General features: G+C 43.4%; 2 protein-coding genes across 3 annotated transcripts in view; one reads left to right on the forward strand and one right to left on the reverse strand.

Annotated features, from left to right (window-relative positions):
• Window positions 1-17,913, reverse strand: part of tmx3b (thioredoxin related transmembrane protein 3b) — a 76,468-nt gene that overhangs the window by 42,236 nt on the left and 16,319 nt on the right. Inside the window, exons 6-9 of the mRNA XM_083653700.1 lie at window positions 14,130-14,210; window positions 13,558-13,657; window positions 12,473-12,550; window positions 11,359-11,425 (exon numbers count right to left, since the gene is read on the reverse strand). Of these exons, the coding sequence (XP_083509826.1) occupies window positions 11,359-11,425; window positions 12,473-12,550; window positions 13,558-13,657; window positions 14,130-14,210 (326 nt within the window). The remainder of the gene's footprint in view (window positions 1-11,358; window positions 11,426-12,472; window positions 12,551-13,557; window positions 13,658-14,129; window positions 14,211-17,913) is intronic.
• LOC310792029 (uncharacterized protein) lies at window positions 2,704-3,921 on the forward strand. Of its 2 annotated transcripts, none has more exons than XM_083653711.1 (2): window positions 2,704-2,791; window positions 3,338-3,921. In XM_083653711.1, exon 2 carries the CDS (start codon window positions 3,429-3,431, stop codon window positions 3,807-3,809), a length of 381 nt encoding a protein of 126 aa, XP_083509837.1. In that variant the 5' UTR covers window positions 2,704-2,791; window positions 3,338-3,428; the 3' UTR covers window positions 3,810-3,921. The 2 variants fall into 2 exon arrangements, with proteins under 2 accessions (XP_083509837.1, XP_083509838.1); XM_083653712.1 differs by having other exon boundaries at window positions 2,733-2,870.

Here is a 17,913-nt window from a genome sequence, read left to right on the forward strand (position 1 = left end):
TGCAAATAGTGAGGCAACAAAAACCAAGGAGCAGCAGAGGAGAGGGGGGGGGGGGTAAGCAGACGAAGAGGTGGAAGGTTATATCTTCTCAAAGATAACTCAAACCGGGTAAGGCCTTGGCCACACTGATCCGTCGTGTCTGTCCGTGTGCGTTCATTTCTCTGTTCACTTCCATTCATTTTCAATGACAGCTGTCCGACTGTCCGTGGAGCACTCAGAAGCGTACGTATCCAGAAAATTTGCATACGTTTTGATGGACAGAAAGTTGAAGAGGGATGAACTTTTTCTGGATGGACGTATCGGATGGTCGGATAGTCACTGTCCGTTTAGCCAATCAGAGTCGAGGTCTCGAGAGGAGGTGTTCCGAGATTTGTTTCAACTTTTCAAAGAAGATGGCGGCCGAGGCGGTGAAGGAGGCTATAATTAATGCTGTGTACACCATCCCGCTGTTGTACAACGTGATAGTCAGTGTCACCGTCTGATTTCACCATCTAATCTGGCCATTCGGTGGCATTTTATTGCCACATAAGTAACGTAGGACACGGGGACACCTCGCCATTCCGAAGTGTCGGCATTCCGATCATTGACTTCTATGCTTTCGGAGAGGCGGCCCTTTTTTTTATCTCCAAAAAATGTTTCGCCGAGAGGTTAGGTTAGGCTTAGGCGTGGGGGGTGGGAGAGGTTAGGTTTAGGGTTAGGGTCTGGGGGAGGGTTCTTTCGCAATGGCGAGGTTAGGGTTAGAATTTTGTCGGAATGCCGGTATTTCGGAGTGCCGACATTTCGGAATGCCGAGGTGTCCCCGTAGGACACAGAGCTAACAGCTAGCTGACGCCAGCTTTCTTCTTCTCTCGGTTTATAGGCGGGTCGCTGACACCTTCAAGGTGCTTACCGCCACCTGCTGTACAAGTAGGTTACTTGTACATGCAACGGACATAAATCTATCCGTCTATCCGTTCTGTCCATTTTCTGACGGATCAGTGTGGCCAAGGCCTAAGGCCTGGATTCATTCAGCATGTACCACCCACATCCAAGTGTTTAACAATGACATAGAGCGCAGTACGACAACCAATAGGACAGCATAATGTTGCTTTCTACAGAAGAAAGAATAGCTTTAGGATTGCAACTGACAATGCTTTGACGAGCTGCCAAAATGACCAAATGTGCAACATGCATGGGTGACATACGGTCATGTGGGACGACGGCAATACAGCCAGTGGTCAAGACCAGTCATTACACCTTTCATCACCATGACGTCAATCACCTTTGCCAATTCAAATCACCAGTGAGGTGAACAATGTGTGGAAATGTCCCCTCTGTGTCATCACCTTGAGAAGTGGGATTTCATCTTGTGTGGAAAGTTAATGAGCCTGTCACTAAAGTGCCCTTCATTAGCATAATGCAAACTAACTCTGCCTCACAGCTGGCTGCACTTTACCATACAATCTGTCTGGCAGCCAAACCACAAAACCACTGAATGTCTCTACACAAAGACTTCTACTAGGCTTATGGTGTATTAACGCCATACAATCTGTCTGACAGCAGCTCACTTGGTGAGGGATTTCAAAATACAACATTAGCAAACAGCAAGCAAGCTAACAAACTCCCCCAACTGCCCACAGTAGTTATTATCATTACGCCATATAACAGAATTTGCATGTGGTTCGGTATTTGTTTTGAAGGTGTCAACATGGCACTGTGTCACCACGAGCTGTGACAAAACCTCATTGACAGAAAACCTTTGCTTAGAGCTATTTTCCATATGACAGACTTTGCATGGAGTCCAGTAGCTTTCACAGCACACATACATGTCTTTGTTAACAAACAGCCAAGACAACTGGGCTCTTGAAACGCACGACTGCTGGTCTTGTGTACATGTTGTAGCAACAGTAACCTTACTAAATTGTGCTCCAACTTTTGTAGAAGTCTGAATCGGGAGCATTTGAGCATTTAAATATGCATGAGCCTCTCTGTGCTGTACTACACAGGATTCTCCAGAATGAATGGATGTTGCTGTTTGCCATGTGCAGTAAACCCGTCAAAGCTCCACAACAATATGTCAAATGGCATTTACACAGAGCGAGAGGCTTTATTTGGACACAGAGCGGCTTTGCTCGCTGGCATCCATTCTTTAAACACAACAAGACCTGCAGAATGTGTGCTGAATTTCTAATACGTGTTGTGAATCTACATCTGGACTAAATACAAATATCAGGGGGGACATCATTAAAGTGACCTGTGAATTCTGGGACCCAGTAGCCACAATGTGGCCGGTGAATGGAGAGAGAAGATGACAGAATACAGCATACAGAGACATGACCTAAGCATTATGACTTCACCTCATCTTTTTCACTTTGCACTCACACAAATCTCTTATTTCTGTACGCTCTTGTCTTTGATCTATTTCATGTAAAGCAGTTTGAATTGCCTCTGTGTATCAAAAGTGCTGTACAAATAAACTTGCCTTGCCTTAGAGCCAATGGAAAACCAAACCCTTGACAGACATGAATAAATGTCAGTGTCTGTCTGTCATAAAATGGTGTCATCCGGTATCCATGCAAAATGTTTCGCAGTCGTCTAAGCCAAAGTTCCACAGATGGGAAGTTCCGGGGAAAACATCATCATGCAAAGTCGGTGCGACAGAAAGCCATAGAAGACGCCTCGACCTTCTTTAACCCAGCTGCTCTGGGCTCATTCTCTGAGCCAGTACGCCTTCAGTGGATCTTCAGCCAGACCCATCCTCTGAGCAACACAGCAGAGCAGTTGGCAAGAAACTAGACACTGTGGACCACAGGTAAGATATGCCTGACTGAACACAGGGTACAGCCAAAACTCTTTCCCTGATGCACACTGGAGAATTGCTCCTGCGGTAGGTAAGTGCTCAGTGAGCTAAATAAAGTCTGGTTATTTTCCCCCCATTATATTCTGGGGCTGGGCGATATGGACAGAATCATATCAATATTTTTTGATCAAATACCTCGATGCTGATATTGCGACAATATTGTAGGGAGGACTATTGGTGCTTTCAGAAAATATTAAGACATTTTTGATAGTCATCAGTAATATGGATATAATGACTAAGTGGATAAAATCTAATAATAGAACTGCTAGACCAGTCAGTTAAGTTCAGAAAATGACATGTACTGTAAAGCAACCATTAAACCCAACAAAAGACAACACTTATGCCATATCACCATATTACGATATCCAAAATCTACGATATTTAGTCTCATATCACCATATAGATATAATATCAATATATTGCCCAGGCCTATTATATTCACCTAAAAGATTAGATTCCTGATATTACAAAAACTGTTTTTTGTCTTCTCTCATACAGTTTCTAATGGATCGAAGGGAAAGTGAGAAATCCACCATGTGAGGAAGGACACGGTCATCTGAATCCTTGACGAGCTTAACGTGCTGTCACCATGGCGATGTTAGCCATTCAGGACATCCTCCGTATCAGAGTTCTTGAGGACTCTCTGGAGTGTGGAGTTTTTGTTATCAACGTCTATTGTGGCGACCCTCTCCTGCTGAGATTCTGGTGCAGGAAGCCCCCCTTCCACAATTGCCAGGTGGAGCAGAGTGACGTGAACTGGCCAACTAGGGACAGCCCGGAGATGGACTTTGTCCTGCGGGTCTTGCACCGTAAACCGGACCTCCCCAACTTCTACTACTGGGGACCGTTTGTGTTGTCGCTGTGCCTGGACGCGTTGCCTTTCCGCTTCCGCCTCCCAGAACAAGCTGTGAACGGCAGCAAAATGCAGGAGATCATGGAGGAACGTGGTGGACTGCTACTGCTGCGCTGAGGAGCCCTTTACTAGAAGGCAAACAGAACCTCTAAAACTCAAAGGCAAAATATTCTTCTTTGCCTCAGGCAGTGGTTCCCAAACTGGGTTACGCATACCCCTAGGGGTACGTGGAGGTTCTACAAGGGCTACTTGAGAGAATGGGAAAAATGTAAGAATAGATCATGAAAATAAAATGAAACGTTCAAATAAATCTGCTCAGGAGGCACTAATTGCAACTCTTTCACTCCATTTCTTATTTTGTAGTGTTATATTCTTCAAAAGGTGGGTTATTATCATTGCACCATTATGCTATAGTTTTCTCTTGCAGTTTTCCAAGCAAAATGTTGTAATAATAATAATAATACATGGGACTTATATAGTGCTTTTCAAGGCCTCAAAGATGCCTCAATGACAACGGTGCAACAACAAACAATGGACAAACATGACACAGACACAGGGATAGGTGGGGGGGACTTAAGAGAAGGCAGAGGAGAAGAGTTGGGTCTTGAGGCGGGATTGAAAACTGTGAGGGACTCCAGTCTCTGATGTTAGGTGGGACGGAGTTCCAGAGCTTGGGAGCTGCCCTGAAGAAGGCTCTGTCCCTGAAACTGCGGAGGTTGGATCTGAGGGACCGGGAGGGTTGGTAGGGGCAGAGGAGGTCAGTTAGATATGGGAGGGCCAGTTGGTGAAGTGCTTTGTATGCGATGACCAGGATTTTGTAGTTGCTCCGGGTAGGAGACGGAAAACCAGTGGAGCCGTTTTAGGACTGGGTTGATGTGATGCCAGCCAGGTGCCTTCGTGAGTGAGAAGTCAGGCAGCTGCATTCTATACCAGATTCAAGATTTTTATTGTCACTCCGTTGTACAAGTATGCACGTGTGAAATTATTATGCTGTGGGCTCCGTTACAGACAAGGTGCAGTAGGTAAATAGTGCCAAAATCAAACAACAACAAATAGGGCACAAAATCACAGCAAGCAACAAATAGACAATAAGGCAACAGTTAAATAGGGCAAACAATGTAAACAGTGTATCTGAAGGTCAATTAAGGAAACAGTAAAATAGGAAAGGTAATAAAGTAGAAGTGATAAAGTATTAAAAATAGAATAAGATAGAATAAATATGAAAAGTGTTCACAGTGTCCACTTGTCAGTGGAAGTGTGCAAATGACAATAACACAGGTTTATTGCACTAGTGTGTGTGTGTGTGTGTGTGTGTGTGTGTGTGTGTGTGTGTGTGTGTGTAAGTGTGTGTGGGTTATCTGTTGAGGAGTCTTGTGGCCTGCAGAAGGAAACTATTCCGCAGACGGTTTGTGCGTGCCTTTGGGACCCTGTATCTTCTCCCTGAGGGCAGCAGGGAGAACAGGCTGTTGTGGGGATGGTTTGTGTCCTTGATGATCTTCCGCGACTTCCTGAGGCACCGCTGAGTGTACAGATCCTGCAGTTTTGGCAGCTCACATCCTGTCACATGCTGGGCTGCGCGCCTCACCCTTCTCAGCACCTTGCAGTCCATGGTGGTACAGTTCCCGTACCAGGTGGTGAAGCAGCCAGTCAGCAGGCTCTCAATGGTGCCTCTGTAGAAGTCCCTGAGGATTTTGGGACTCAGACTAGTCGTCTGAGTCCATGCATTCGCTGTTGGGCTTTTTTGACGACAGTGGTGGTGTGGCTGGCCCACGTCAGGTCCTGGTGGATGTTGACTCCCAGGTACTTAAAGCTGTCCACCCTTTCCACCACTGTGCCGTTGATGGCGACTGGGAGATGAGTCTCCCTCCCCTTCCTGTAATCCACAATGACCTCCTTGGTCTTAGAGACGTTCGGGGAGAGGCTGTTGTCCTGGCACCACTGTTCCAGGGCATCCACCTCTTTCTTTTCCTCATCGCTATTGGAGAGCAGCCCCCGACGTCATCCGCAAACTTCACGTTGATGTTTGAAGTCTGTGTCACCGCGCAGTCGTGGGTGTGTAAAGGTCGTACCAGAAGGGGCTGGAGACACAGCCCTGAGGCGCTCCTATGCTGATCGTCAGTGGGGAGGAGGTGCGGTTGTGCACTTTCACCACCTGACGGCGGTCTGTTAGAAAGTCCAGGATCCAGTCACACAGTGCTGTGTGCAGGTCCAGATCCTTAAGCTTGCTGACTAACCTGGAGGGCACTATGGTGTTGAACGCTGAGCTGTAGTCCACAAACAGCATTCTCACATAGGTGTCCCTCCCCTCCAGTTGGAGTCTATTGATGAGGCTGGCATTGATGCCATGGAGGAGTGAGTCTCAGTAATCGAGGCGGGAGGAGATGAATGTGGGGATGAGTGTTTCAGCAGCAGGATGTGCAAAGGAGGACCGGATCTTGGCAAAACTGCAGAGGTGGTAGAATGAAGATTTGACAATTTGACTGATGTCCGGCTCGAGGGAAAGGGTAGGGTCAAGGATCACGCCTAGGGTGCGTGCCTGGAAAGATGGGGAGACAGTGGTGCCATTGATGGTGAGTGTGGGGTTGTTGAGTTTGCTGAGGATGGATTTGGAACCGATGGGGAGTAGTTTGGTTTTGTCACTGTTGAGTTGTAGGAAATTGTGTTCCAGGCTTTTATTGCAGACAGACAGGAGTTGATATGGGAGAGGGGTGGGTCATTGGGGGATTTGGTGCTGAGATAGATTTGAGTGTCATCAGCATAGCAGTGGAAGTTGAGGATGAAATGGACCTTGATTGTGCAGGGAAATTCAGTGAGAAGAATGGTTGGAGAGGTAGGACTGAAGCCAGCTGAGTGCGGTGCCTTCGATACTGAGATCTTTGAGTCAGGTAAAGGGGCTTACTTGGATTCAGAAATCAGGGAAATGAGGTCCTGGGGCCACATTACAGAAACTCCCTATCTTATGTCTTAAGTTAGGATAGGACTAGTTTAAGATAAGATTTTTTCTGATTTGGTATTACAGAAGCAAATCCTAAATAACTTTAGGAATCCTATCTTATCTTGCTAAATCCTATCTTATGTCTTGTTAGGAAATCCTAAATACTCATCCAGCATCAGTTATCAACTTTTCTGTCTGTTACCCTAGCAACCAGTAGCAACAGACACCTCCTCCTTTCTCAACTCGCGGGGGAAGTAGGAGCGCTAGTAGCCTGCTATTAGCTAGTAGGCTAACGATGTGTGTTGTTGTTCCTCCCCCCTTGGAAACTGTATGTACCGAGGAGCCAAATTGCTGATGGCTGTTGCTACCTCAGTTAAATTACTTGACATAGCAGGCTGAGATATTTTGGATATGTCGGCCACTTCAGTTTGAAAATCTCCCTTCGCAAAAAAACGAAGTGCATTTGTAAGTTGTACTACAACCCGCAGAGCCCCCTGTCGCCTAGTCGGTCTCTCCAACACAGGTCTGTTGACATTTTGTTGGTTTTGCAAATGTAATAACAGCGCAGCCATAACGTAGGTAGGTAGGCTATAAATAGGCTATAAATTATAACGAGATGCAAGATGGCTGTTGTTCCAGTTGAAAATAGCGTAAATTAGTTAGGACAGCATAGCTGGCATCTTAAAGTTAGGAGAGCTTTTTAAAGATTTAATACGCTTTTCCCATTTTAAATTAGGATGAGAATATTGACTTAGGAACTGTTGTTCTGTAATGGGTGTTTTCCTAAATCAAGTCCTAACTCTAATTACCATGGTTACCAATCATTTAGGATAGGATTTGGAATTTAGGAAGTTTCTGTAATGTCGCCCCTGGAGCCCAAAAGAATTGAGAACCACTGCATTCAGCAGTGTTAATTTCATTGACGTGTTTCGTGTTTGTCGACTACCTATTTTCACTGATAAAAACTAAAACTATGAAGGATACAAATGACTAAAATGTGACTAAAACTAATAACTAAAGACTAAAAGACTAAAACTAAATCTAAAATAGCTGCCAAAATTAATACTGATGGGAGAGTATATAGAGCTATCAAACTGGTAAGGAATCCGGATATTACACAAGTAAAAGTGTTAAGAGTTAAATGTTGCTTTACGAATTTCAACACGATACAACCTGTCAACCTTGATTCCAATCTCCAATGCCTGTATTGGCCTAATTTAATTAGTTTAAAGACATCAAACATTTTGACTAGAAGTAATGACTAAAAGTTGACTAAAATGTAGTGACTTTTCATCAAACTAAAACTGGACTAAAACGTTTTGTGTTGTTCTCGACTAAAACTAGACTAAAACTATCAAGGATAGAAATTACTAAAATGTGACTAAAACGAATGCGTTTTCATCCAAAGACTAAGACTAAGAGTAAATCTAAAATAGCTGCCAAAATTAACACTGCTATTAGGGCAATATATTGATATTATATCAATATCGTGGTATGAGACCTGATATATTCTTAGATTTTGGATATCGTAACATCGTGATATGGCATAAGTGCTGTATTTTCATGGTTTTAAAGGCTGCATTAAAGTGATGTAATTTTCTGAAGTTACCAGAGTGTTCTAGGGGTTCTATTATTTTCTATTATATTTACCCACTGCACTGGTTTCTTCATTCAGATGTATGTACACATTACCAGCTGTGCACTGGTTTCTTCACTCGGATGTATCTACACATTACCAGCTGTGCACTGGTTTCTTCACTCAGATGTATCTACACATTACCAGCTGTGCACTGGATCCTTCACTCAGATGTATCTACACATTACCAGCTGTGCACTGGTTTCTTCACTCGGATGTATCTATACATTACCAGCTGTGCACTGGTTTCTTCACTCAGATGTATCTACACATTACCAGCTGTGCACTGGTTTCTTCACTCAGATGTATCTATACATTACCAGCTGTGCACTGGTTTCTTCACTCAGATGTATCTACACATTACCAGCTGTGCACTGGTTTCTTCACTCAGATGTATCTGCACATTACCAGCTGTGCACTGGTTTCTTCACTCAGATGCATCTACACATTACCAGCTGTGCACTGGTTTCTTCACTCAGATGTACATTGCCAGCTGTGCACTGGTTTCTTCACTCAGATGTATCTGCACATTACCAGCTGTGCACTGGTTTCTTCACTCAGATGCATCTACACATTACCAGCTGTGCACTGGTTTCTTCACTCAGATGTACATTGCCAGCTGTGCACTGGTTTCTTCACTCAGATGTATCTACACATTACCAGCTGTGCACTGGTTTCTTCACTCAGATGTATCTACACATTACCAGCTGTGCACTGGTTTCTTCACTCAGATGTATCTACACATTACCAGCTGTGCACTGGTTTCTTCACTCAGATGTATCTACACATTACCAGCTGTGCACTGGTTTCTTCACTCAGATGTATCTACACATTACCAGCTGTGCACTGGTTTCTTCACTCAGATGTATCTACACATTACCAGCTGTGCACTGGTTTCTTCACTCAGATGTATCTACACATTACCAGCTGTGCACTGGTTTCTTCACTCAGATGTATCTACACATTACCAGCTGTGCACTGGTTTCTTCACTCAGATGTATCTACACATTACCAGCTGTGCACTGGTTTCTTCACTCAGATGTATCTACACATTACCAGCTGTGCACTGGTTTCTTCACTCAGATGTATCTACACATTACCAGCTGTGCACTGGTTTCTTCACTCAGATGTATCTACACATTACCAGCTGTGCACTGGTTTCTTAACTCAGATGTATCTGCACATTACCAGCTGGGCACTGGTTTCTTCACTCAGATGTATCTACAGTACACATTACCAGCTATGCACTGGTTTCTTCACTCGGATGTATCTACACATTGCCAGCTGTGCACTGGTTTCTTCACTCGGATGTATCTACACATTACCAGCTGTGCACTGGTTTCTTCACTCGGGTGTATCTACACATTACCAGCTGTGCACTGGTTTCTTCACTCAGATGTATCTGCACATTACCAGCTGTGCACTGGTTTCTTCACTCAGATGTATCTACACATTACCAGCTGTGCACTGGTTTCTTCACTCAGATGTATCTACACATTACCAGCTGTGCACTGGTTTCTTCACTCAGATGTATCTACACATTACCAGCTGTGCACTGGTTTCTTCACTCAGATGTATCTGCACATTACCAGCTGTGCACTGGTTTCTTCACTCAGATGTATCTACACATGACCAGCTGTGCACTGGTTTCTTCACTCAGATGTACATTGCCAGCTGTGCACTGGTTTCTTCACTCAGATGTATCTACACATTACCAGCTGTGCACTGGTTTCTTCACTCAGATGTATCTACACATTACCAGCTGTGCACTGGATCCTTCACTCAGATGTATCTGCACATTGCCAGCTGGGCACTGGTTTCTTCATTCAGATGCATCTACACATTACCAGCTGTGCACTGGTTTCTTCACTCAGATGTATCTACACATTACCAGCTGGCCACTGGTTTCTTCACTCAGATGTATCTACACATTACCAGCTGTGCACTGGTTTCTTCACTCAGATGTATCTACACATTACCAGCTGTGCACTGGTTTCTTCACTCAGATGTATCTACACATTACCAGCTGGGCACTGGTTTCTTCACTCAGATGTATCTACACATTACCAGCTGTGCACTGGTTTCTTCACTCAGATGTATCTACAGTACACATTACCAGCTGGGCACTGGTTTCTTCAGCTTACAGTGTGGTTTCCCACGCCCACACGGGCCAATCCTTCCACCCTGGCCCGCTATGTGTGTCCGCCCAGAGACAAACCACCACAACATCACTGGCCTGACCACACATACAATAGCAGGCAGAGCCCCGGGTACTTTATGATGGGCCAGGCACACCATAATTCACTGTGGTGAGAAAGATAAAAGAACAGGAGTTTTGACTGGAGAATGCGAGAACAAGTCTAGAGAAAACAAGGCTCTCAGAGGAGAGAGAGAGAGAGAGAGAAGGGAGAGAGAGAGAGAGAGAGAGAGAGAGACAGAGAAAGACAGAGAGAGAGAGAGAGAGAAGGGAGAGAGAGAGAGAGAGAGAGAGAGAGAGACAGAGAAAGACAGAGAGAGAGAGAGAGAGAAGGGAGAGAGAGAGAGAGAGAGAGAGAGAGAGAGGGGAGAAAAAGACAACGGACAGTTGTGGCATCCTACCCTTGCCTGAATTAGAGTGGCCCATTTTCCAGGGAAAAAGATTGTCAGGTCAGTTTAATATAAGACTAGAACGACCGCACCGCGGATTTATGCCTCCGCTATTAGTTCATTCTTGAGTCCAAATCGCCATTTGAGGCAAATTGGAAGAAATTGCGTCAAGGCGTTCCTGAGATGTTGTGTTACAGAGCTTGGAAATTGGGTGTGTGAGGTCACAGTGACCTTGGCCTTTGACCTTTGACCACCAAAATCTAATCAGTTCATGCTTGAGTCCAAGGCGATGTTTGAGGCAAATTTGTCGAAATCCCGTCAAGGCGTTCCTCAGATATCGCGTTAACGAACATGGGACGGACATACGGACGGACGGACAATCCATAATGCCTCCGGCCTGACTATCGCCGGCTGAGGCATAAAAATGTCACACCAAGTCAACACAGCACAGAGAAATGGTAAAGCAGACATATAGGTTATGTGGTTAATAAAAACAATCCAATACTCACCATCGTAGGTAAAGTAAGCCCCGTCCTTAAAGACTACGACTGCAGGAAGCTCTGGTAAAGTCACTGGCTGTTGAAAACACATAAAAATAATACATCATTCAAAAACAACTTCCATAAATGCTCATTTACCTTCTTAATTTATGTGCACCTGAGGCATATGGGACAGGACTGCTGGCAGCAGGCCATTGCAGCAAACTGTGAACCTCATAGCAACAAGAAATATTGCAAAGACAGCAGGTAAGCTTGAAGTCTGTGTGTGGCATTTATTTATTTTGTTTCACTTCTGTCTGTCTAGACAACCTCAAAGGACTGAAACACCTATTGGGTGCCAATTATGGATTGCTTCATTAGTATTTTAAACGTGGCATCTGGGGACAATGAAAATTGAAAATCAGCTGAAATTATTGCAGTATCTTTCTGATATTTATTAACCCATTAAGACCTAAGGCGCTCTATAAAAAAGCCTTCTAAGGCTTTTTAGGAGGATTTTCTGTCAAACTTAACAGAATTGTCAACGTTCACTAAAGCCTCTGTAGCAGATAGAAACATGAAATAAAAACCATTTGAGAGCTTAAACCTTTGGATTTCATTGGAAACTATTGCCTTTGTATGGCAAAGGCAATCATTTCCAATTAAATCCAAAGGTTCATAAAATGTTCATAAAAAAAGATCAATAAACAAAAAATAATAATATGTAATGCAGAAATCGCTCCAGGTCTTAAAGGGATATAGCCTTGTCTTGATCCATTGTGTTAATATAAAGGGATATATTAAAGGAGAACTTCGCTGAGAAACAACACTGATTTATTTTAGCACATTATCTCACACATATCCAAAAACTGTAAACCGTTTTAGTTTGGCAGGCAGTCATTTAGTTTGAGAGTTGATTTGAGTTCAGTTGTGGACCAGTGATGTCATTCATGCACAAATGGCATCACTGGTCCACAACTTAACTAAAATCAACTCTCAATAACTGTCAAACTAACTGACTGCCTGCAAAACTGTTTACAGTTGTTGGATATGTGTGAGATCATGTGCAAAATAAATCAGAATTGTTTTTCAGTGAAGTTCTCCTAACTTTTAAGAGAACCAGGACGCGTATTCAGCACCTTACCTCTGGCAAGACGTCTTCTGAAGCGGAGAAGAAATAAGTATAGACAATGAGCTCTGTTGCCACGTCGATGTACTTCTCCTGCAAAGGCAAATGGCTCTTTCAGTATTTCAGCTTCGCTGAATAGCGTTCAATACATCGGTGTATAACCACTTGTCAAGGCGGCAGGGATTATAGGCAACCCACTCTTCATTCAGAAATTCAGAGTACTTGGAATCATCAGCAGGAACATCACATTGATCATTCAATCAATATACAGCTTCAGTGTTGTGGCAGCTCTGCTACATTTGAGTGAATAACATAAATAGCATGTCTCATAGTGGGTGTTTTTATCCAGAGTACCTTACAGTACTGTGACTCCATACTGCACATTTCTTATATGTTTGCCCTCAAACTCATATTTTTATGGTAGCCCCAGTGGTAGAGTGACCAGACGTCCCGATTTCAGGATGGCCGTCCCGAGTCTGGACAGATATCTCTCGGGACACTAAAAGGTCCCGGTTTTCAAGACTCACTACCAAATTGTCCCGGTTCCCACCACAATCAAAAAAATAAAAAAATATGAAAAATATGGTTCAAAAATCTGTTCACCCTACCTACCCAGTGGCCAATACAATTTACATCACTTGGATCATCTGACAGCAATTTGCTGGTCATTTCTAGAACCCAGATTAAAATGTATCTGCTTTTAGTAACTTCCTATGGTGCCAAACTCTGGAATTCTCTCCCAGAAACCTGCTTAGAGCCATTAACACTGGCAGCGGTTTTAGAAAGAAACTTAAAACAAATCTATTTACTATTGCTTTGAACTAGAGTGACTATTTTCTTTTCTTTTTACTGTTTAACTTTTTCATTTTCTTATATTTGCATTAAACCCATTATTTTGTATACTCCCTGTAAAGCACTTTGTAAACTTTGTTTAAAAGTGTGCTATACAAACAAAGTGTATTATTATTATTACTACTACCACCATCATCCTCATCATCATCATCATCATCATCATCCTCATCATCATCATCATCCTCATCCTCCTCATATGACTTTTCACTGATGCTTGATTGACTGCTGGTGAGATTGATGGTACCTACTTTGAGAGGAGACTCTCCGCCGACGTACACAAAGAGCACATCATGTCGTTTCATCATGTGCTCAAACATCTGCTTACTGGGAAGTGGCCTCACTGCTGGTCTGGAGTGGGAATAAAACCCACACAGGTTATTTTGTTTCATGATGAACAAGATTCAGAGTAAAACCCATCAGTTCAAAAGAGAGTTGTTGATACTGTACAGCACATGAACGATAGACTGAGTAACAAAGTGTCGTCCAACAATTCCAGTTTTTCCCTGGTTGAGTAGTGACTTGTGTGCTTATGGCTCCACCCAGTGGGAATTCAGCGACTTACAGTCCTCCACTCAAATCAGGGCCAAGCTTTTGATCAACTCCTCCGTCATGGATCTAGTTTGAGGAGAAAAGCTGTCTAAAGGGATACAGTGGCTTCAACTCCAAAGATTGGTGCCAGAAATTCAATAAGCTATGAAACAGATGTTGGCCTGCATTCATGAGCATGTTTGAATGGTTCATATTTAGAGCCTATTCCTGTTAAATAAGGTAAGGTCCACTAGGTCTACCCCTTACGAGATAAATGAGTCATGTGACTTACCCTGCAACCCTGTTGGCAAACTCTATGATATCATCTTTTGTCCTTGGCCCCTTGTAATTATAGGCGAGATCACCCTTTAACCTGAGAGAGAGAGAGAGAGAGAGAGAGAGAGAGAGAGAGAGAGAGAGAGAGAGAGACATGATCAGTAAAAGGCTGATAATTTAATCGCAATACCATTCAATGTTTTACGCCGTTTATTTTCTGAAGAGCGCTGACAGGGAGGATGAGACATCTGCGTGAAATAAGAAGGCGATGGGGAGGTAATTCTGCACGTTAATTACTGCATTTTGTGGCAACACACTTTGCATCCAGGGAATTGGTTTGTCAGAAAAACTTAACTCGGTAACGAACAGCCGCAAAAACAGATGGCAGGAGTGACAACGCTCAAACTATGAGATGTCCGAGTCATAGCAGGCAACATTCCAATTTCCAATTGAAAGGATCAAATGTTCAGGTGTGATGGCAACGGACCGTCTCTAATGGAGTCCCTTCCGAGCAGACTGCTGAAGCCAAACCCCCCGCAACAAGCAGAACGCATTAAGGAGTGATCGCTTAGATTGCATCAGCCCAAAGGGCCTGATGAACTCAGGGGGAAACACAGCTCTATATCAGTCTCTTTCCATCACCAGGGGAGGTATCTTGTGTTCTGCAATGGATGTTTCATCACTTGCTTGGTTTAATGCGTTGAACCCTGCCGTGATCCTGTGGCAGTTTCCCAAACGAGCTTGATGAAACTGAACAGGGAGTCCATTATGACAGTCTGCAGATAAATGATTTGCTTTCTAATGTATGGAGGAAACGCTGCCATCATCTGATGATCATTTCTCTCAAGGCACCATGGGCTCTGCAATCATTTCTCTCAAGGCACCATGAGCTCTGCCATTACGCAGCTGGTGTCTACCCAAATACATTTATTTTGTTAAAAAACAAATCATCACTCAGGAAACAATTTGTAATAAGGTATATAGGGAAAATCAGTTGGAAATAGACCGAACTTGTGCTAGCAAGTGTAGCAAGTTTACACGTTACATGATTTCAATTTGGAAAAATGTACTGCTAAGTCACATAATGGACAAAAACAATCCAATGAAAGTTCTATTGTGGAAGCTTGGATAAGAAACAACCTGATTTTTACCAGTCTGTGAAATTGAATGTCAAGAGTTAATGAAACTAGCAAGTTCAAAAGGGTGTTACTGTTTAACAGTTTGTCATTTAGTAATGACTTAAGGGATTAGCAACAACATCTTATTCCCTCCTGACTAACTCCTCTAAGGGCATCTCCATATCGGCTATGGAGATGCCTATGGCATAAGCTGAAATACACAGGAGTGGCGACAAGGCTTGTAAAAGATCAAAACAAACACACAAATCAAAACATTAAAGCATACGGCTTTTTTAATGCATTCCTTACCGTCAACAAATCCTATGAAAATAACCAAATCAGAGATTAATTTGTTTTGCTAACAAGTCTCGTCATCGTAGCCGATGCCCAAAACAGCATACAAGTCTCAGAAGCCATAGAACACCATAGTTTGTGTGGTTGTGTGTGTGTGTGTGTGTGTGTGTGTGTGTGTGTGTGTGTGTGTGTGTGTGTGTGTGTGTGTGTGTGTGTGTGTGGTAGCATATTTCAGCATTTCAATGCACTGGCTCAGCAGACTTTAATAGTTTCGGGCATAATGAAGAATTTGTTCCTACTTTGAATTTGATTTGGTAATAACTACTGTACAACAGCCTGACTTTTCATGGTAACAGCATTTTTTTAATTGAAACTGTCTTTAAAGACGAAATGAACCCAACGGAATACAAGTAGCGCGAGGGTCGGAGACGTTTCAGAGTTTGAAAACAAATCTTGTCTGAGATGACAGGGTTGAGAGGCGGACCATAATAGCGTGTCGATGATTTGATTTGACAATTCTGGGGACTGGCTTTGTCATTGGCCAATCCTGGCGTGTTCCGCCCCCAAACCCAGTGGTATTCAGCGTGTTGTGGTGCTACGCGAGTGGGATCCGCAGAGTACCAGGCGGCCAGCTGCTTCTGTGTAGAGCGGAGTGGACAATCCGATGCATGAGTGCTGCCCGCCGCCTGGAATCTCCGAGGGGCGACCCCTTAGTTAACGTTATCCTGGAATACGAGTTTAACGAGCCAGTTACATTTCTTTGCATTCTTAGACATTACAGTTTGCTTTATTTTGTATGTTACATACAATTGGCCAAGTTAGTAGTTAGTTCGTTTATGGGCTAGTAGAAATTCTGCCAGATTACAGACACTAGGCATTTTCTCCTTCATTTGGAGGACAAAATTCTCCTGAAATGAAGATTGATTGACAGCTGCCATGTCGTGATATGATTGGTTGAAATGGGGTAGAAATTTGATAGTACTATGTGACGTCAGCAAACTGTAGATTACCGTTATGAATGAAATCTTGAAAAATGAACTTTTGATGGGAAAAAAGTGGGAAAAACTAAAGAAATTAGACTTTTGTGATTTTGTTTGCATACATTATTAAATAGGTGCACTGCATACCCAGGTATTTGAACTAAAAGAAAAGAAAGGTCATTTATGAGTTCAGCTCAACTTTAAACGTAATTTTGGTGTACTCAATGTGCTGGTGAGGCGCATACTGTATACCCGGATCATCATGGATTTTAATCTAGTTTACTAGATTATATAGTCTAGCCCATAAACTAACTACCGTACTAACTTGGCCAATTGTATGTAAAATGACCACGAGTAATCTCAGGCTGTACTTACACTGCAGGTCTTGATGCTCCGATCCGACTTTTTTGCCTTATCCGATTTTTTTTACCTTCTGCTTACACTACTTTTAAAAGTGACCCCATATCTGATACGTGCGCGCTTACACTTGCTTCACTTGAAGCAACCCGCCTGCGTACATGAGGAAGTAGCACAGACCAAATGGTGCAGCACACAGGAATATTATATAGAAATAGAGATATTATAGGGGGACCACGACCAGACAACAAATATGCTTCCTAAACTCATTCTAAAGCACCACTAACTCACCAAGTCCAGAAATATTGAACAAATATTAAATCCTCGTGCTGATAAGTGAAAAGAGCTGCATGGTAAACAGTATGTTTCTCCTCCGCCTTTGATCGAAACATTAATAATAAACTGACCGGGAGCATAATCCTTGTGCGGATATTATTTTAACGTGTTTCTCAAGTAGTTGATTTGTCTTGCACACACCTGCTTATTGAGAGCTGTGATGTGCGGGAATATTTTGCACAAGCGGGTTCCTTGTGAAGCAGAAAGCAAAATAAATAGCCTATCAAATAAACGGGCTGCATCTGAGGATTTTTTTTAATGAACCCCCGGGCATTTAACACATTGAGTGCCAGCGACGCCATATGGCGTCAAGAGAAATTTACCGTAGGCTGCCAGCGACGCCAAATGGCGTCAATAACTCCAAATTCATATTTTGACGGGGGAATGTCGATCTAAGCCTCTTACATCGCCTCTTACAATATGGGAGCTATTGAATGTGTCTAACCTATTTTACAGAACCCTTAGGTGGCGACAGTGCCCTCCCGATTAGACAAAGGCCAGGAGAAAAGATAGAAGAAGTCATGAGGAAACGGAAATCGTCATTGATATGCTTGAAGCATAACGTCGTTAGCTGTGCCTGTGAACAGCAGCCATCCGCTGCCACAATTGAGCCCCATCCGTGTCCGCTGCGACAGTCCATCCACATGATCCAGTTGCCGACATGGCGACACCAGCGTCTTTATGAAAAGTTACACCACTCTCAGCTGGGAGCCGA

This window comes from Poromitra crassiceps (assembly GCF_964638095.1).
Source record: "Poromitra crassiceps genome assembly, chromosome: 2".
NCBI classification, from domain to species: domain Eukaryota; kingdom Metazoa; phylum Chordata; class Actinopteri; order Beryciformes; family Melamphaidae; genus Poromitra; species Poromitra crassiceps.